At 33.8% G+C, this 20,571-nt stretch overlaps 3 protein-coding genes across 5 annotated transcripts; 2 read left to right on the forward strand and 1 right to left on the reverse strand.

Moving 5' to 3' along the window:
- The first annotated feature begins 284 nt into the window (after positions 1-284).
- Positions 285-4,351, forward strand: LOC103499683 (protein RER1A). 3 transcript variants are annotated; one of them, XM_008462726.3, is made up of 4 exons: positions 285-618; positions 1,173-1,544; positions 3,746-3,926; positions 4,041-4,351. In XM_008462726.3, the coding sequence occupies exons 2-4, from the start codon at positions 1,195-1,197 to the stop codon at positions 4,089-4,091; spliced, it is 582 nt and encodes a 193-aa protein (XP_008460948.2). In that variant the 5' UTR covers positions 285-618; positions 1,173-1,194; the 3' UTR covers positions 4,092-4,351. The 3 variants fall into 3 exon arrangements, with proteins under 3 accessions (XP_008460948.2, XP_008460950.2, XP_050935637.1); XM_008462728.3 differs by having other exon boundaries at positions 304-618; positions 4,044-4,351; XM_051079680.1 differs by having other exon boundaries at positions 304-618; positions 3,746-4,351.
- Positions 4,352-8,497: 4,146 nt separating this feature from the next.
- Positions 8,498-14,503, forward strand: LOC103499682 (adoMet-dependent rRNA methyltransferase spb1). Its single transcript, XM_008462725.3, has 11 exons — positions 8,498-9,104; positions 9,735-9,782; positions 9,863-10,021; positions 10,146-10,192; positions 10,443-10,599; positions 10,684-10,745; positions 11,599-11,788; positions 12,335-12,424; positions 12,531-12,673; positions 12,783-12,909; positions 13,116-14,503. The coding sequence occupies exons 1-11, from the start codon at positions 8,631-8,633 to the stop codon at positions 14,175-14,177; spliced, it is 2,559 nt and encodes an 852-aa protein (XP_008460947.1). The 5' UTR covers positions 8,498-8,630; the 3' UTR covers positions 14,178-14,503.
- A 292-nt stretch (positions 14,504-14,795) lies between these two features.
- Positions 14,796-17,409, reverse strand: LOC103499681 (phenylcoumaran benzylic ether reductase POP1-like). Its single transcript, XM_008462724.3, has 5 exons — positions 16,864-17,409; positions 16,449-16,583; positions 15,678-15,915; positions 15,307-15,510; positions 14,796-15,204 (listed from the first exon to the last, which is right to left on the reverse strand). The coding sequence occupies exons 1-5, from the start codon at positions 17,044-17,046 to the stop codon at positions 15,038-15,040; spliced, it is 927 nt and encodes a 308-aa protein (XP_008460946.2). The 5' UTR covers positions 17,047-17,409; the 3' UTR covers positions 14,796-15,037.
- Between the last annotated feature and the right edge of the window lie 3,162 nt (positions 17,410-20,571).

Consider the following 20,571-nt stretch of genomic DNA (forward strand, 5'->3'; position numbering starts at 1 on the left):
AAAATTGTTAAATAACAACAATTTTCATGAACGTATTTATAGTGAAATTTTAAGTTTCCTAATAAGAAGTATAACATTTACATTTGGTTGATATTTTAATACACTTTGTTATAATTCACATCTCAATATCAAACCTATAATCACATAAATTTGTTCAAATAAACAGGCCCAAAATCTATTTGTTAAAGAAGCCCAGTAGCGTGTAAATGGGCCTGAGCCCGTTATAGCTTCAAAAGGGTTAGGAACTTAAGGATATGATATGGTATATTCTTCAAGTTGATACCGTTACATGCAGTTGAAGAGTTTTAAAATGACGGACCAATTATCTTCCGTTCCTCAATGGGTGACCCAATCTTTCAATGGTGTTCTTCTTCATCTTCAATTCCGTCACTGTTAACAACGTGTTAAACCAATTTGTTTATTGCCTTCTCTATCGTTTCTCTTAATTGGGTGTGGAACTAATCAAACAAAACTAAGAATATTATTGTAAATTTAGAACAAATTAATATTGCAAAAATCAGAGTCCCACAAAACTCGTAGATCTGCTCGTTTTACGCTTCCTTACCTTTCCAATCTCCATTTTTTCGTATTCATTGAGCTTTCAAAGCTTCCTCCAAGGTAAGAGACTCGTTCCCTTTTTTTCGCTTTTTCCTCATGATTCGTTTCTTTCCCTTTTTCCAATGTTGATTTTTTTTTTTTTTTTTATGTGGGTTTAATTAGATTTGTAAATCTTGCCATTCTCTGAGGATGAATTTCACTTTCTTAGCTTTTCTGAATGTTTTTCCGTTTCTTCTCTTGTTTGTATTGTTTTTCATTTAAGGGATGCTATTTTGTTTCCTGTAATTGTTGATTTGTGGGGTGTGTTAGTTTTTGGATCTAGTTACTAAAGAAACGTTTTTCTGTAGAACCCTAATGATAGTTTGATGAATAAGGGAGAATGGCGTTTGTTGCTATGTTTTGATTAAATGGAGTAGGCCTTGGAAAGTGTTCATCGCATGCAATTTGGTGGAAACCCCTTGAAGGTTTTTGCTCCAGGATCCCGAACATTCAATGTATTGGGGATCTTTTTGTAACATAATTTTTTTTAGGGATAATCAATATGCATATTTTTGTGAATGTTATGCAAAATGTGCAAGAAGTTGAATAACTTGTATGAGTTGGGTTATATGCAGATAGTGAAGCTTTTAATACTCAATGGACGGGATAGGAGGTGAAGCTGCCTCAGGGGCAGGACCTTTGAGCCAGTGGCAGCATGATGTTTCAAGGCTTTATCAATATTATCTGGATAAGATTACTCCACATGCTGTCTACAGATGGATTGGAACCCTTTTTATAGTGGCAATTTATGCTTTGAGGGTCTTCTATGTGCAAGGGTTCTACATTGTTTCTTATGGTCTGGGTATTTATATACTCAATTTATTGATTGGATTCTTGTCCCCCTTAGTTGACCCAGAGATGGAAGTTTCAGATGGGCCTTTGCTGCCTACTAAAGGTTCAGATGAATTCAGGCCATTCATTCGCCGACTTCCAGAATTTAAGTTCTGGTAATAATGGAATTTCATTCATGAGCTTTTGCATCATTTGCCTGTTTATATTTCGTTGGTAAACTTTGAAGTTTGCATTTTCTGTTGTTTCTTCATTACAAATCTGATTCAGTATCCTGTTTGTCTATTATGTCTAATTCTGGTATTGAAAAGTTGTCAAAATGGTAGGCAGTGGTGAGAGAGGGAACATATAGTGAGGTGTGCATCAGAATAAAAAAGGATTGGGTTATGTTGTGTAAAATCCTTTGTGCACCAAGTAAACTTGTTTGTTTTTGTCTTGTCCATTGTGACCACTACTCTTTCCTGTCAAAAAAAACATCGTGACCGCTACTCTTTGGTGCTTCTTGATGGGCTTTGCTTGTTATGCATGTAGCAACTTTGAGATCCTGAATACACATGGTCAGCCTTATTCTTTTTCCATATGGGACGAGTGACTTTACATAGTTGTTGATATCTCAAGAATTAGGATAATATGTAATGGAACAGGAAGAGGCATTTTCCTGTGGCTCGGTAATTTAAGCAAGACAGGGAAAGATACAAGTGTTGTTTGGAAGAAGACTATATATTATCGGTTTTCATTGAAATTTTGGATGGTTTTAGAGGAACCTGGTCTCATTTAGTCTTACTATGCAGTGTAGGTTAATACTTTCTTTTTGCCTTTTATCTCTTTTCCCTTTTAGCTTCAATTCCTATCTTCTTCTTTCTATGTTTATTTCTTGCTCTAGAAAGTTCTTTGATATTATAGATGAGTGCCTTTTGCCTTTCTATGTTTATTTCTTGCTGTACCATGGTTCTAAAATATTAACCTCTTTGTGAGGTAATCATCTCATATATATATATTATGAAAAATTTACCAGAATAGCACCTAAGAATTGTTTCAAAAAGCCTTCAAATCGAAGCCCACAAAGAAACATGATATTAAAGAAGGGACCAAATCTTGCTAGGGACCCTCTCCACACCTCTAAAAACTCTATTCTTCCACTCATTCCACACCACCCACAAGATAGCACACACCCTCGCAAGCCATAGAAAGTGGCCTTTCTCCCCATGAGGCAACTTAAAAAGGGAATTCTCGAGCAACGCTCCAACATCTTTGTGCTGTGTAACCATAATGCAAAAGGTTTGAAACAAAGAATCCCAAACCAAGCTGACTAACTCACAACGACAAAGAATGTGCTCTGCTCTTCCTCAGCCTTGACAAAGAATGCAATAGAAAGGACGCACGAGGGAGGACAACTTCCTCTTAAGTCGATCCATCATGTTAGCCTGCCCGAGAACCCCTAAAAAGGATCAGGTTCCAGATGCTCACATTTCTTCTCCCATATCTAGAAGTGTGACCCTAAAGTAAAGAAAGAAGAGCAGCCACCTCCATCATTTCTCTATTAAAAGAGCACGACAGAACCTAAAAGAAAAGGAAAAGGATCTTGCAGTCTACACTAGAAAATCATCAACAAAATTGTTTTTTGGTAGGTAGCAAATGAATGATACGGATGAGGGAACAAATAACAAAGAGGCCTGTCCTCCATTCAATGGTCTTCCAAAAAATAGGTGTCTTTCCCTCCCCCACCACACAACGAACAAAATGAATAAATGAAGGGTGCTCTTTTGAAATAATCTTCCACAAGTTTTGATGAGATCCTTTTAAACCACCCCCCCCCACTGGTCTCTCAATGACCTCCCATCCAATCAAATGTGACCCTTTCTGTTTTCCTTCTTTTCTATTGAAAATCACACATCAACTTCTCCAAGCTTTGACAAACCTTGCACGAGCTCTGAAAAGGGAGAAAAAATAGATAGAGGCGTTCCTTTAAGTTTCTTCTAGTTTATACCCACTAACAGAATTTCCCTTGGTTCCCTGAACTTTCTCCCTTGCATTAATTTTTTCTTTTGGAAGACCTCTGCCATGCGCTTCAAATCATGGAAGGGTGTGGAACATGTCTAACTGCTTTTTAAAATAATTTCTTATTGTGGAATTTTGTAGACTTCAGAAATATTTATTATTTGCCTCATGGTTGATTAATGGATACTGTTACACACAGTTTTACTTGTGAGTTTATGGTAACTCTTCTTTTATTAGAATTTGAATCTTCATTTGATTACTGCTTTTGCACTCTTCTTGCCCGACCCCATAACACATTTTTTTTTGGAAGTTATTAAGTGTTTGTTTATTTCTCATATAAAATGAAAATTCATGTTTGTAGGTACTCTTTTACAAAGGCCTTTTGCATTGCCTTTGTTATGACTTTCTTTTCCATATTTGATGTTCCCGTCTTCTGGCCTATTTTACTTTGTTACTGGATTGTCCTTTTTGTCCTGACAATGAGGCGTCAGATTTCTCATATGATCAAGTACAAATACCTACCATTTAGTTTTGGAAAGCAGGTGACCTATCCAATACTTCTTATCCATTACACTGCTGTTAAGAGTTTGTTAGTCTTGCTTTTGATAAATCTTTCGTGTTGTGGAAACATTGTTTTAAGTTTTGATATTTTGCAGAAGCATGGTGGCAAGAAACCTGCAAGTAGCGTTATCACCAGCGATGATTGATCTGTGGCTTATTATTTACAGCAATTAGTACAAGTACTGAATGGAGGGAGAAATTTAGAGACTCGAATGTTCACAGTAGCAGAAAATTTTTTCCATAAAATTTACTTGTAGTTAAGATTGCATATGGATTTAATCATTGAATTGATGATGCACAGGACATGGTTATGCCAATTTCTTTATGATTAACTGAAGAACTGCTGTTGTAGAAACTCAGTTTAATACGGGTCGTAATCCTGTCCGATCGCAGGGCGTCACTTGAATTTTTTGTTTGCTTCTGATTCTCATCTTCCCACCCTTTCTTTTTCTGGCCCCTGCAGTGTTCTTGTAGAATATCCCAATCACATGTGGGTTGGAACTTTGTGCGTCTCTATTGATGATGATATTGAGAGTATTCCATCACCTAAGCCATTATAGAAAGAGAATGCATCGGAAAGAAAAGATATAACAACTTTTTTTGGTGAGAATTTTTGGAGGTTTGGATTTTGTTAATGGGTGGGTTAACATGCATTTGTAAAACTAATGCAACACATTTTCTGATTCGAAGGCCAAACCCGTCAAAGTCTAGAGACTAAAGCGGTTATCTATAGTTTAAAACACATCCTAGCTACTTGGGATGGTATGAATCTTTGATGGAGTTGGTATCAAATTCAATTGAGATATCAAACCTTTGAATCATAAGATTTATAACTTGTTTGAAGTTTTATTTTATTTTGTTGAGAAGACTTTCTTGCTTCTTCTATAGATGTCATTGTGTTATTTTTCTAAAGTGATTTTTTCATCCAGCTCTTATTTCTTTTGAAGAGAGTTATTTCCTTCCTCTTTATTATCTATCCTTCTCAGGAAGGATCGAAAGAAAAAAAAATCAAATCTTTATGCATACTATTTAACGTAAATTTGGGCCTGTGGATGAGTTATGCTATGTTGGACTATGTTACTGATACTTTATATGTTTTTATTTTTGTTAATTGGAGCTGTTTGGATGGTGGGAATAACATTGATAGGAATTAATGATGCATGGGAATAATAAGTCTAGGAATTAAGGATATCTGTTAAAAATGTACGAGAATAAATCATTTTTGTATTTCATTTGTAATATTGGTCATCAAAAACTCTATAAAATTTTAATGCATTTATTGATAAATAATAAATCTAATTCAAAATTTTGATAAAATTTAATTATTTAACAATCAAATAATAATATTAATTGAATTATTAATTACAAGTATTTGTAAAATGAGTAATTTGATAAGATAAATTTGATGAATTTATATAATTACTAGTTAGTAACACGTGCATTGCACGTGAAATTAGTTGTTTTATTTTAGTATATAAAAAGGTTAAATTTGTATAAATAACACAACATGAATTTGTATATTCAAATGTAGTAGAATCTCATATTATTATAACATATATGCTTTTTATGAACGTGAAAGTAAACATACGCAAGATAATATTAACAACCAAACTTTCTCCAATTGAATTGTTCATAATTTGTCATAATCGATCACTTCTTTATCTTAAACCCTTATCCATTTTGCTCTAGCCGGAATTGAAAGCATAAATCAACAAAATATCATTTTAATGTTTACCTTTCTTATGTTAAAAGAGAGAAAAGCTAGAAAAGAATTATAGTGCTTATTTTTTAATTAATTGTGAAAACAATGATTGAATTAAAAGAATTATAATTGAAAAAGAAAAACATCTTTAAAACAAACCTCTTCGTCAACCAAAATGAATTTCAAAATTGATAATTTTTTTCCTCGACCACAAGATTGGACATTTGTTTTTTGAAAAATTGTCACTTTAATTCTCCATGGTTTGTTGAAAGGCTTCAAACCTCTAATCAAACGATAGTTAATATATTGACGTTTTTCAAATCAATAGACTTTCAAATATAAAAGATTTGAAGAAGATACACAATAATGTTATTAGAAAAAAATCAAGTGAACCTTTTATATAATAGTAAAAGTTAAAAAATGGTTACAAAAACTCTTGAGATTTCAACTCTTTAAACTTATATTGTTAATTAGAATTAATGTAAGATATTTAATTTTAAGTAATTTGGAAAATGTAAATGAAAAACCTTCAAACTTTTCACATTCCACGTACTTTATTTTTTTAATTCAACTTTTCACATAAAACCATATATATTATTACAAATAAAGTAGTGGGAGAGGGTCCATATGAATTTGTTTAAAAATAAAGATAAAATAAAAAATGAATTTACCACTAAACCAAAAGAAAATTTGGAAAACAAAGCTTAAAGCAATATTATAAAGGAGAGGAAAAGGTTTCTATACTTTCAAGCATTTATAGGTAGTATAGAATATAGATATAGATATAGACGATGTATTAATCAATAATACAATTGATAAATTCTAGTTAATTAATAGATATAACGATCATTAACTAGCTACAAATATAATTAATTGATTAATAGTTTTATTGCATTAATTATTTACTATTTATTTAAAAACAAAATGAGTATATATGTAGTGGCGATTATCGGTCGGGCTAATCTCGATGTTTGAATTAAAAAGTGAAATCTTGGGGCTAATCTCGATGTTTTCCAACCAAGATGAAGGAAGAAGTGAAATCATGAGGCTAATGTCGATGTTTTCATTATTCATGTACTTTTTGAACTACAAATGTCTATTTTTGGTAGGGTTTATTTAACATTTGAAAATACTGCTTCACATGTGTACGTGTATGCAAGGTTAAAATATATTGATGAAAATATCGAAATATGGATTTGTGGAAATTTCGATAGAACCATTAATAAAATATCAATTTCTATATACATTTTTGGATAAAAATTATAGATAACAACATATTTGAAAAATGAATTTCAAAGGGGAATAAACATTTTTTTTCAATAAAGTAAACACGTCTAACATTCCTATTATATTTATACTAAAACCATGTTGATGCTTGTACTTTGTATTTTGTGGATTTTTCTATGATATACTAAGAATATCGATTTATTGCTCATATCTAAACTTGGAAATATTGATATTTCGATGAAAATTTAATAGTATAAGTGTATGATGTATGATTGATCTATAGAAGAAATAGATGTACTTTTACTCCTATAGTATGTTTTTTCTTCAAATTCAAAGAATAATTTCATATATACTAAACTAACCGTAATGATCCAATTTTTCAGATCAAAGATGAGGCCATTAATTAAAATAAATAACGTTGTCAAACTTTAAAATAAAAGAAAAATCTACTTAATTTATAAAATAAAACGTAAAAACAAACCATCTAAAAACAAAAAGTTTGGCAAACCAAGTTAACTATTAAGAAAAATAAACATAATTCAGACCTTATCTAGTTTTAAAGAAAATAGTAAGCAAAGTGATCACAAGTTTTTATTTTAAAAAAACATCCAGCAGTCAAATCATGGTAGTCATGAGAATAATGAAAGCATGAACATATAGTCCCCATATGTCAGGTTACGGGTTATTGTCGCTTGTCAGCTTGCCTTTTAGCCTTGCCTAAAAAGTTAAACACAAAAAAATGGTGAGTGTAAAAATACCTGGGGGGCTCACTATTGTCTTGTTAGATAAACGGTTAACTTTCTACTATGAGGTACCCTAAATCATATCAGTGTTGTGATTTCATATGAAAACATCAGTCATAAAGTGAACCTACAACTACACTTAGCAATCAATCAATCGTCAATAATTTTGATTCTAATATGATAGTAATATTTATAACAATATTTAAACCTTCAAAAAATCGTTATTTTTCCTTTTTAAACTTTTGGATTTGTTATAGAAAAATATCATTTAACTTTTAAACTTGTTTCAAATTAAAAGATGAAAATTGATATGTAGTTAAGGTGGCGTTAAATATCTATTGTCATGTTAATTTTCATAAGTGATATTAGAATCTTTTAAATTTTGAATGTTACACCGATTTCATCTAATTTCGTAATTAAACTAAATCTTTAAAGGTATATATGAATAAAATTGATTAGATGATTTGTCTTATGCCATAATTAAAATTTGTAAAATATAAAATGACCCCTGAAAGAGTGAGGGACAGTGATAGAAGAGAAATGGTAACGAGGAATAGTGACCAATGAGAGATTGATGAAGGAGTAGAATAGTCATAATCTTAATTCTATGTTATAATAACTCTTGTAATGAGCTAAAATAGTCTACACACTCCTTCATAATACGAGGACTAAACAACATTAAAGAGGTCGTTTCGAGCAAAATTATCAAAGATCATAATAACCATTTCTTGCTACATTAAATAATGTTTAAAAATATTTAATTATAATTTATTATTTACTATTTTTTTATCCAACTAAAATTCTCCATAATTATTTTGATATTACGAAACTAAAATAATATGGACCATAGTCTAAATAAATATATATAATTGTGCGAATTATTAGAAACCATTGTGAGGGTTATTCGGAGGAGCAATAAAAACCTAAAAACCTCTCCTTTTTATTTCTTTCCAACCTAAAACCCCACAGCGCCGTCGCCGGCGAATTCCTCGAAACTACGATTGAATTCCGGCATGGGCAAAGTCAAGGGAAAGCATCGTTTGGACAAGTACTATCGCCTTGCTAAAGAGCATGGCTATCGCTCTCGTGCCTCATGGAAACTCGCTCAGCTCGATTCCAAATACAACTTCCTCCGTTCTTCCCATGCCGTCCTCGATCTTTGTGCCGCCCCTGGTGGTTGGATGCAAGTCGCCGTCGAGCGGGTTCCTGTCGGTAGTCTCGTCGTCGGTGTTGATTTGGTTCCCATTGCTCCCGTCCGCGGTGCTGTCGCTATCGAGCAAGATATCACCAAGCCGGAGTGTAAAGCCAGGCTCAAGAAGATTATGAGCGAAAAGGGGTGCGCTGCTTTTGATTTGATCTTGCACGATGGTTCGCCCAATGTAGGTGGGGCTTGGGCGCAGGAGGCTATGTCTCAGAATTCGTTGGTTATTGACTCTGTCAGATTAGCTACTCAGTTGTTGGCTCCGAAGGGTACATTTGTTACCAAGGTGGGTTCTTTCATATTAGGTGTTCATTTGTTCTGTAATCCTCTGAGCTCCATTATTGTTCATTGATGATTGCTAATCATTATTTCAATGGGTAGTTGTTTTAATTTCCGCTCGGTTTATATGTTACTAGATTTTCTCTTACCTAGTTGATAAACAAACAAGTTCGAGGTCTTATATCTCAATATCACGTTGAGTAGATTTCATTCCTTCATTTTTTCTGTTGATTTTGTTTGCAATTCGTTACATCCATGATGAGGGAAGATAATTTGATGTACCTACATCCTTTAATTTTAGGTTCCTTTGCTCTAGAGTCAATAATGTGTGGATAGTATTATCATGCGTTTGAGAACTTTCCCCCTTAAAGTTTTGAGTACAAGTGAGAGATTTAGAATTTGAATGAACATTTTCAGATAATTTGAATTTACTGGTTGAGCCATTACTATTGGACCATTTGATAGGGGAACGTTCTGGCTAATGTCCTAGATCAATGTTAAATCACTACATTGTCAATATCTACTAAAAGAAATAGGACCGTTGGATTAGGAACTCCCAAGAACTTTTATTTTTTTTTAAATTTTCCATCCTAAATATGAATGGCTTCCGATTGCTTATTTGCTCTTTCCCTTTCAGGTTTTTAGGTCACAAGATTACAGTTCTGTCCTATATTGTATCAAGCAGGTAATTTCTACTCTAATTTGACGTCATAGTCATTTGTTTCTGTATATATGATATTTATTAGCATTTAAATGGTGTTGCAGTTATTTGAAAAGGTTGAGGTTGACAAACCAGCAGCAAGTCGATCTGCATCTGCAGAAATATATATTTTGGGTATTAGGTATAAGGCTCCTGCAAAGATTGATCCTCGTCTCCTTGATGTGAAACACCTCTTTCAAGGATCTGTAGAACCCCAACAGAAGGTAGTCGTTGCTACGTGCAAATGTAGCTAATGTGTGTGACTGTGTGCTGTTTTATTTGCATGCTCGGTTCATATTCCATTCATCATCGTCGTTAATATTTTATTTCAAATTATTTTGTGTGTAGGTTGTGGATGTACTTAGAGGAACAAAACAAAAGAGACATCGTGATGGGTAATTCCTCATTTTAAGGACGTGGTTATATGTTATGTTGTTTGTTATGCTCATGTTTGACTTACAATTTAGATTTACTAAAAAGCAGGCCAGCAACTATTGAACCGTTTTAATTTAGAAAAACCTGAATTACTTTTTTTTTTAGGGACCCCCATGGAGGTGCATGGGGTCGTCTGATCACCAGTGATCATCTTTTAGCTTTTTGCCCGTGAAGGACTGTTCATTTATTTTTTGTTTGTTGTGATGATAGATATGAAGATGGTGCTACGATTCTCCGGAAAGTGTCTTCTGCTTCTAATTTCATCTGGTCAGATTCTCCTCTTGAGATCTTAGGAACTGTGACTTGTATAACTTTTGATGAACCTGATTCTTTGCCGATTAAGGATCATGATTTAACAACCGAAGAGGTATCATATATTAAGCATTTGTTTTTTTGAAGGTTCTAATCATCATTTGGGAACTTTATTCACTAAATGCCTATTCTTTTACAGGTTAAGGCACTTTGTGATGACTTGCGTGTCTTGGGAAAGCAAGATTTTAAACATCTGCTGAAGTAAGATTCACACCCTCTCGATACTTTCATTCAAGTTTTATCTTATTTTATTTTTAAAAATTGGAATTCTGCATTTTTAAAATGATATTTTTGTTCCTATAAGCATAAGCATATCCTATATTTGTAGTTTAGTCCTTCAACTCGTGCGTGATGTAATATGGTTTTTAGATGCTGGAGAGGATTAATTCATGATTTCTTTGGGGCTTCAAAATTTGAACTTTTTTTGTTATTGGTGTATGCTCATATTTTGGTTGAAGGCACACACAAAAAAACGAACTCGATGTGAATTCTTATGGTGTTTGGCCATTGGCTTTCTAGCTTCCTTCGAGGTTGCTAATTTATTTACCTTTTCAATTACTTTATTAACTAGTTCTTTGGAGTATGATTTTAGATATTTATTAACTACCTTAGGAACTATCTTCAGCTGTTTTACAAAATTATCCCACATGTACCCATAAATATTGCTTATTCCAAATGAACAATGGTAACTGTTGTGATGATTAACCTCCGTTTGTAGGTGCAGTAGCCTTTCTCGTAGGCTTCATAATTCAGATTGGAGGTGTTACATTACTACCATAGGTGTAGAGCTGTATGGGGCCATTAATAGTTAGGCTTATGGGTAGTCTTATTCACATTTTTTTCCACCTGATGGGATCATATAGGTTTAGTAGAGCAATAGATTCACTTCAGCCTGGAGCTTACTCGTTCAATAGGAAGGCAAGCACACTATAAAGGTTTATATACTGTAATGGTGGTTATGTATTTGTGCACACGCTTTGCATGCAACTATGTGAACAATTCTCTAATAACTTCACGTTTTTTATTTGTATTTTTTTTATCATTCTTCATTTAGATGGCGATTGCACATAAGAAAGGCCTTATCTCCTGATCAAAAGGCTACATCCACTTCAGTTAAAGATGTTGAAAATGAGGTAAAGCAGGATGAAGACGATAAATTACTAAATGAGATGGAGGAGCTTGCATATGCTATGGAGCGGAAGAAGAAAAGGACAAAAAAGCTACTTGCGAAAAGGAAAGCTAAGGTTTGTGATCTTGCAAAGTTTTCGTTTACTATTTCCTATTCGCTTGGGATTAATGCTTACAGAGAATAATGTATGATGCCAGAAGTAACTATGATATTCAATTTATTGAAATTTATGTTTGTTTGCTATGGAAAGATTTGTTGCGGATTGGATTTTTGGGACTTGGGAATTATCTACTATTCACCATATTATTTGGAAAAAAGAATTAGGGCCTTGTTCCCTTCAGTATGAGTGTAACTCTTTCAAATTTTTAGACCTTTCTTGAACCTTTGTTACTACTACAAGCTACATTTTGTGAAAAGGGATGTGCATGTTCTTTTTGGTTTGTAATCTTTCCGTTGATTTGTTTACCAATTGTGCGGATTTCATGTTTTGTCAGATTACTAGAAAAGGAGTAAAGTATAGGCTGATCAATTTAATATTGGCACCGTTGAAACATTTTCTCCACCTAGTAAAAGCTCAGAATATGACCCATGCCTTCACCCTAATATCTTATCGCCAGTCATGCAATATCTGATTGAGTGGCTATTTTTCTGTATCATAAAGGACAAAGCTAGGAAAGCAATGGGGACACAAATAGACGTCATGGAAGAGGGTTATGTTGATCATGAGTTATTCTCTCTTTCCAACATCAAGGTATACTTTCACTTGTATGTTTCCCTGCCAATTTATTGTCGTTTTTATTTACATTGGAAATGTGGACTTCTGAAATTTGTTTGCGATTGTATTGTGTGTAAACCAGGGTAAGAATGATTTAAAAGCTGTGGATTCAACTGAATATGATGATGACAATGGTGAGTTGGGAGAACATGAAAATGATGTAACCAAAGAGGAAAACCGTGGGTCTTCTGCTAGTGATATTGACTCTGATGAAGAGCGCAGAAGGTTTTCTCCCTCCCTTCGCTTAGTTCTGTTAACTTTTTCAGAATGAAGTAATGACTGTCTTCTTTTTGTTATTTCTGTGATGCATGACATATTTATACTATTTTTTCAGGTATGATGAACATATGGAGGAATTGTTGGATCAGGCTTATGAAAGCTTTGTTTCCAGAAAGGAAGGTAGTGCAAAGCGGCGGAAACGTGTAAAAAATGCTTATTCTGATAATGCCGAGCTGCTTGAGGTATGAAGCTGTAGTTCTAAAGGTTTTTAATGATAACTAAATCAATTCATCGTACAACCACTGGGCATGTTTGCTTTTGTTTTCTGATGCAGTTCACAGTGTCCCGTTTGTCTTTTCTTTTGGTCTATTTTTGTATGTCAGCAATTTCCGATCGTTTGGAAGTAGGAATTATAATAGTTAGCTTTTTATCGTCTGGTTGTCTGCAGGAAGATGAGAATGGTGGCGATGGTATTCAGTCTGATTATGACTCGGACGAAAATATTGTAGATGCGGATAAAAATCCACTGATGGTATCTCTTGATGATGGTGCCGAGCCAACTCAAGAGGAAATTGCAAGCAAGTGGTTCAGTCAGGATATTTTTGCTGAAGCAGTAGAGGAGGGAGATTTGAAGGGGTTGGATAGTGATGATGACATGGAGGTTGATGGACCAAAGGAAACTCTTGCCGTCTCCAAAAAAGCCAAGTCAAGTATTTCACAGAATGCGGGAGAGAATTCTAAAATTTCAAGCAATGCAAGAGAATCTAATGAAGTAGACGATGGATTTGAGGTGGTTCCTGCCCCGGCTACAGATTCAAGTGACAGTTCATCCTCTGAAGAATCCGATGATGAAGATCCTGACACAAGGGCTGAGATATTAGCATGTGCAAAGAAGATGCTGAGGAAAAAGCAACGAGAGCAGATTCTTGATGATTCTTACAACAAATACATGTTTGATGATGCAGGCTTGCCCAAGTGGTTTTTGGATGAGGAGCGAAGACATCGTCAACCGATAAAGCCTGTAACCAAAGAGGAGGTCGCCGCGATAAGAGCACAGTTCAAAGAAATTGATGCTCGCCCTGCTAAAAAGGTGGCTGAAGCTAAGGCACGAAAGAAGCGAGTTGCAATGAAGAAGCTCGAGAAGGTTCGCAAGAAGGCAAATGTCATCTCAGACCAGGCTGATATATCGGATCGGTCCAAGAGGAAGATGATAGATCAACTTTACAAAAAAGCCGTACCCCAAAGGCCTAAAAAGGAACTTGTGGTTGCAAAGAAAGGAGTTCAAGTCAGGGTTGGAAAGGGTAAAGTCTTGGTCGATCGGCGTATGAAGAAGGATGCGAGAAAGCATGGAATGAGTAAGCAAGGTAAAGGTTCGAAGAAGGGAAAGAACTCAAAGGCTCCAAGAGCCAAGGGGGGACCTGCGAAGGACTCAAACACTCCAAGAGGTAAGGCAGGATTCACTAAAGCTTCCGGGAAGAAGGGAGGTAGAAAGGGACATTCCAAGAGGTAAGGCAGGATTCACTAAAGCTTCCGGGAAGAAGGGAGGTAGAAAGGGAAACAAATGAAGATGGAAGAAAATGCGTGGAAATGGCCATTTATTCTCTGTTGTGTAAAATTTTGCAGTTCGATTCAATTTTGATATTTATTCTTTGTCCATCAAAAGCTGTTCTATGGAAGCTCTGCTCTGCCAAAAGTTCCATATGGTTTCAACTTAAAATTGCTTTTTGTAGAATCGGATAATTGGGGAGAGAATTTATGGGACTTGAGAAAGTGAAGTTAGTGATAGTTGGCTTTGTAACTTTATAAATTATAATGTTGATTACAGCTTTACACTGACGCTCCAAGTTTCTGTTCAACTTCCCCAAATTAATAATTAGAGGTTAATTTTTTTCTTTTTTAAAAAAGTGTGTACCAAAAACCCATTGTTTTTTCTACTAATTTGTGTATTCCTTATCGTTTTGTGATTTTTTTGCTCTATTTACCTGTTATTGAAAAGGTGGATGCTTTGATTCTAGAGAATCCCATAATTGTTGAGTTGGATATAATAATAACACTAGCAACTTCTAAATCGACTGTAAATGGGAATCCATCCATTCCATCCTAAGCATTTGCTGTTAGAGAAAAAGGCTTTAGTTTGTAACAATTTTTACAAATATAAAAATACAAAGATTAAATCGTTACAAAATTGAAAGTAACACGGAGTAAATTATTACAAAGCAATATTCAAAAACCAAATTATTGTTTCTATATAAGTCTAGGGACTAAAAGCATGACTTTTAACTTTTATGCGTTATAAAAAATATATGCGTTATAAAAAATATAGGGGACATGGGTACAAACAAAGCAAAGATCAAGTTGGCTGTTTGCTTCCTAAACAAATTGATTGAGGTAGTCTTCTACAGTTGTGTAATGAACATCTGGATACAGCTCTGATGCTTCCACTCCAATTGATGGTTCAATATCAAAGTTGGTATGATCTCCCTTCACAAAAGCACTATGACTAATTGCTAATGCTGTATTAAGTGGCACTGGAGTCTCTGCAAAATAAGATTAGCAAATAAAAATGTGTTTTTTTGTCCTTTATTTATTTAAGAAACATGGTAGATTAGTTGACAAATTGTTATTTTGCCCAAACCAACCTTGGATGTTTTTCACAAGCTCCTCCTCTGAGACATAGGTTTTCTCAAGAATCCTGCAAATTTTTTTCTCCCATAGTGAGACTAGCTCATTCGTCGAGTAGATGTTGGCAGGAGGTCTAATGTACAAGATCTTGTTGAAGGTTCTTGGATCATCTATGGCTCTGATGGTGTATGTCCCAATGTCTTCTTCCTTGTTGTAAATTACTTTACAAAAACGACACAGATGAACAATGAACGTGTGTTAACATGTGTGTATATGCTATATAGAAGTGTTTTTAAAACATTTCAATCTTAGCTCAAGAACATGGGACTGTATTGCTGTACAATACAATAATCCGACAGCTTATGAGATTGAAATCAACATATTATACCTTTGAGATTTCCATCCCCAAAGATTTTGATTTTGTCTCTAGGTGGTTCGGTAGCTCCTGGCTGAGAAAAGTTGCGAAGATAGTAACCATCGAAGAAATTGCTAACTACAAATGTGTGGGGGATTCCCTCTGCCTCAACAACCCTACGAATTTCAACCTTTCTGGCAAACATCGACTTTGCTGGCTCCACGGCGTGAACACGATCCACATCATTGCCAAACTCCGAGGGAAAAAATCTCTGTACCACACAGATTTTTTTAATGCAAAAAAAATTTATTAAATCATCAATCAACCTAAAAGGTTAAACAAACTTGAAAATCTATAAAATGTCCGGCAAGTAAAAATTAATTTTAAACGGGAGAGAAAAGACATTATAGAAATTCAAACACAAGTGTCTATGATATCATATTAGATAACATGATATTCCATCTCGAAACGAACGACGAAAAAAAAAAGAAAGAATATCCCATGTATTTTATAAACATTGCAAGGACTCTTCATTTTCCTCAACATGCCACTAAGATGTGCCTCTTTTAAATCCAATATTCTTAAATCAGATACTTTTTTTGGATAGAATATCGATTTGAGCTTCATGAACTCTAAATAACTAATCAACCCAGAAGTTTAAAAGTTCAAAAGTTCAAGCTGATATAGTTTATTCATATCACTACTTCAACAGTACAATATTACAACCCTTGCAGCAATAACAATGGCAAAACATTGAACAAATTTAGCAAGTGAATGACAGTGGTGAAATGGTTGAAGGGTTACCTTAATATTGCCAGCTTGTTTGATAGCAGATATGATATTTTGTTGATGGGATAACAAACCACGACCAACGGTGGATATCACCACATCAACCTGCTGTATTGCCCTAACCAGACTCTCATTGTCGAAGATATCACCCTGCCCCAATTTCTCAGAGTCTTAGCAAAACGAACATTTATCACTTCCAAAGATTATAACATGAATGGACTTCAAGGATCATCAAAGTACATAATTCTGCATTATTACTTTAAGAGAAACCAAATAGATAATCCCCACTTAGCATAATTGAATGAAAGACCTAAATCAGTTGTTCGGGAAACCAAAAAGATCGAAGAACATTTCGCATTTCCGTAATCTTATTCCGCATTCTCAACAATCGAACGAAAAAATCCAAAGAGATAGCGAATAAGGAACTTACGAAGACGAAATTGACACCTAAGTTCCTGAAACTATCGATGATCGAAGACTTGGCGGAGTCGGAGAGCGTAGATTGGCGGACCAATACAAAAGTTGGATGACCTGCTAGGGCACTGGCTTCTACTACGAACTTTCCGATGTAACCAGTACCTCCGATGATGAGAACCTTGAGCTTCTGAGCCATTGAAATAAGGTTTCAGGCGAATGAAACCTGATCGGAGTTGTTACGGTGAGCTACAAAACGGAAAGAACTAAGGTAAGAAGATGATATCTATATCTGAGTGCGAAATATATAGTTTTCGATCAAGAAATTATTTTAAATTATAAAATTTCTAAAAATATTTAGAAAATATAGCAAAATATTATATGAACAAAAATGGGGAGGAGATGCAGCGGCTAAGATATGTGGTTGGTGGAGGAGAATGGCGGCCGCCGCAGCCACGGCGGTCACGTTTGTCATTTTTGACCGGAAGAAATAGAGGTGACAATTTTTTTTGTTTAGAGTATGTAATTTGAGAGAATAGGAAAGTCAAATTGAAAACTATTGATAATATTTTGTTATGTATTAACATTTTCACTATATAATCTGAAAAATATTGACATTTTACCTTTCCTTTTAATAGATTTCGATAAAAATAAATATGGCAAATCTAGATTTAAGAATCATTTGGACAAAAATAAGATCAAAATAGATTAAAATCGAACAAACACCGTTATAATTCTTCCTTGTGAAAGTTCCCTCTCTAAATATTTGTGATCCCTATGAAAGTCCCCTCTCTAAATATTGTATCACAAACTTAATTGAGCTAGCTTAAAGTGTTTTAAATTGGTAAAATTTGTAACAAAAAGCATACTCTTTTTATTGTGCTTGTAGTCTATTACTTTTTCTAACCTTATCGATTTGAGACAACTACTCTTCAAATATTTTGCTAAAATCGAACTGGTTGGATAGAATGTTTGCTTTCTAAACATCTTTGTTGAGGTATTGTTCTACAGTTATGTATTGAACATCTAGGTACAGCTCTGAAGCTTCAACCCCAATTGTTGGTTCAATATCAAAGTTGGGTTGATCTCCCTTCACATAAGCAGAGTACAAAACCGATGAAACAAAATTAGATGGAAATGATTCATTTGCAAAAGAACATACCGAATTGACCAACCTTGGATGTTCTTCAACACCTCCTCTTCTGGGTTGTAGAACTTTTCAAGTTTCCTATCATCTTTTTTCTCTATTAGCGAGAATAGTTCGTTCATTGAGTAGATGTTGGCAAGAGATCTAGTGTAGAAGATCTTGTTGAGGGTTCTTGGATCTTCTATGGCTCGAATTGTGTATGTCCCTATGTATTTCTTCCTTGTTATAGATTAAAAAACAACATATATGAATAATGAAACTAGTGTGAGAAAGGGGTTGTTTAAACCAAATTTGTTCTCTTCAACAGACTCTTTAGTCCAAAAATACTCAATTATGTATTAACAAATTGTTCATATGTGTAGATGAATGATTTTATTGGGTATATAAGTCGTTTGGACCGTTAAGTTGACTTGCAAAAAAGTTATCTCGCACCGGTGTGGTAGCAACCTGACTAGAATCATGCATCCTCAATGAAACGGTTCAATATCTTTTGGATTAATTAATTCAACAATGAGACAACTCGTTTGCAATTAATCAACAAAATGTATATCTTTGGCATTTCTAGGACCTAAATTTTTGACTAAGTTTTTAGGAGGATCAACGGCTCCTGGCTGACAAGCCTACTTATTAAGTAACCATCCAAGAAATTGCTTACAACAAATGAACAGGGATTCTCTTTGGCTCAACAACCATAAGAATTTCAACCTTTGTGGCAAAAAACGATTTCGCCAGCTCCACCGCATGGACAAAATCCACATCTATGCTAAACTCCAAGGGAAGAATCTCTTCACCACAAAAGAATCTTTTGTTAACAACGATTGACTAAAAAATTTAAGCTGAAGGGTGAAGAATTTTATTATTATATCATCTAGTACTCTCTTCTACTTGGAAGGAAATAATATTGCATGAAGTTGAACATAGAAACTCTTGAAACACTTGCTTTCAAAAATAATAATATTGCATGTGTTTGAACACAGGAACTCTTAGACCACTTGTTTTATACTATATTAAATCTCTAGCTGACTCAAAAAATCAATATTTAAATTCTTTTATTATAATATTTAAGTTATTTACATTTTTCACCCTAAAGTTTAAAGAAGTGTACCATATAAACTCTCTAATTAGCTTACATGCTATTCTCTCAAATAATAAACTGCTATCTCTAATTAGCTAAACCACAAATTTAACAGTCAAACTGATTGGCGAAGGTAAACATCCAACTCTTAATGCTAAAAAACTTCCAACTCTTCTAGCGGAATGCATCTTGTAGAGAAACAACAATCAATGGCAAAAAAAAAAACATCGAATAAACTTGGTAAGGGAATGGCAGTATGGTGAAAACGATTGAAGATTACCTTAACATTACCAGCTTGTTTGATAGCAGATACGATCTTATCTTGATCGGCTAACTGTTGGTCGTGAAGAGTAGATATCACAAAATCAACCTGCTGTATTGCCTCAACCAGACTTTCATTATCGAAGATCGCCCTGCCCTAATTTCCCAACATCTTACCAAATTGAACATCCCCAAGATTATGGTATGAATGGTTTGAACTATCATCAATACATACTGAATTAGATAATGAACACTTCGAAAAATTGAATCAAAGACCTAATTCCGTTAATCGGAAAACCAAGAAAACTGGAGAACATTTCACATTGATTCCGTAATCTGAATGAACATTCTCAACAATCAGACGACAAAATTCAGAGAGATGGAGAATTAAAAACTTGTTCAAGTCAAATTGAAACTAGTTAAACTCTTCCGAGTCCATTTTAAAGTTTATATCAATCTAATACTCAAATAATGATTATATCAATTTTAAATTTCAAAGTTTGAAAATTTTAGTAATTTAAACTTCAAACTAATAATGGTACTAATTTAGGTCTAAACTTATATAATTTTATCCATTTAAAATCTTAAATTTTGAAAGTTTTATTAATTTAAACTAAGCTAATACTTGTATTAATTTAGATATGGATTTATATAATTATATCGATTTAACTAATTATGTTTTATTTGAATAAACTTAGGAAAATCGTGCATATAAATTAATATATTTATGAGAGTTTAGGGTACGATCCTTTACTCACTTTCCACGATAAAAAATAAATTTCTTTTTTGTTGGACTAATGGTAAAAACTTTTTTTACATGAACTCTCTCAGAGTACACTAAAACGACCTTATCGGTTTACATCACACTGCGCACATACTTTAGCTTTCATCATATAATAGGAACATCTCTAATCATTATCCAAGATAACATTGTAATTAGTTTCTTATCTTTTATTATTTAAAATTTTAAAATAAAGAAGAACTAAGGCCTCAATAAATTATTGCACTTTAAACTTTCCACTATAATACTTTCAGAAAAACCTCGTATCAAACTAATAATTGTATTAATTAAATTCCTAAACTTTCATAAATCAATCAATTTAGACTATATAACGATGATTAATTGATTCACAATAACAACATTCTATGAAGTGTATAAATTGATACAATTACAAAAGTTTAAATTAAAATAGTTACGATACAAAATTTAAGGTATAAATTGATATTTGTTTCACTCACCA

The sequence above is a fragment of the Cucumis melo genome, chromosome 11 (genome assembly GCF_025177605.1).
Source record: "Cucumis melo cultivar AY chromosome 11, USDA_Cmelo_AY_1.0, whole genome shotgun sequence".
Taxonomy (NCBI): Eukaryota; Viridiplantae; Streptophyta; class Magnoliopsida; order Cucurbitales; family Cucurbitaceae; genus Cucumis; species Cucumis melo.

What these genes read in the sequence shown, in the direction of transcription:
- LOC103499681 (XM_008462724.3), bottom strand. Translation starts at nt 17,046, where the DNA reads ATGGCTCAGAAGCTCAAGGTTCTCATCATCGGAGGTACTGGTTACATC. An exon ending in TAGGTGTCAATTTCGTCTTC is followed by an intron (nt 16,584 to 16,863) that starts GTAAGTTCCTTA and finishes AAATTGGGGCAG; the next exon opens with GGTGATATCTTCGACAATGA. An exon ending in TGGGGATGGAAATCTCAAAG is followed by an intron (nt 15,511 to 15,677) that starts GTATAATATGTT and finishes GTTTTTGTAAAG; the next exon opens with TAATTTACAACAAGGAAGAA.
- LOC103499682 (XM_008462725.3), top strand. Translation starts at nt 8,631, where the DNA reads ATGGGCAAAGTCAAGGGAAAGCATCGTTTGGACAAGTACTATCGCCTT. An exon ending in ATGATTTAACAACCGAAGAG is followed by an intron (nt 10,600 to 10,683) that starts GTATCATATATT and finishes ATTCTTTTACAG; the next exon opens with GTTAAGGCACTTTGTGATGA. An exon ending in TCTGATGAAGAGCGCAGAAG is followed by an intron (nt 12,674 to 12,782) that starts GTTTTCTCCCTC and finishes CTATTTTTTCAG; the next exon opens with GTATGATGAACATATGGAGG.
- LOC103499683 (XM_051079680.1), top strand. Translation starts at nt 1,195, where the DNA reads ATGGACGGGATAGGAGGTGAAGCTGCCTCAGGGGCAGGACCTTTGAGC. An exon ending in CTTCCAGAATTTAAGTTCTG is followed by an intron (nt 1,545 to 3,745) that starts GTAATAATGGAA and finishes TCATGTTTGTAG; the next exon opens with GTACTCTTTTACAAAGGCCT.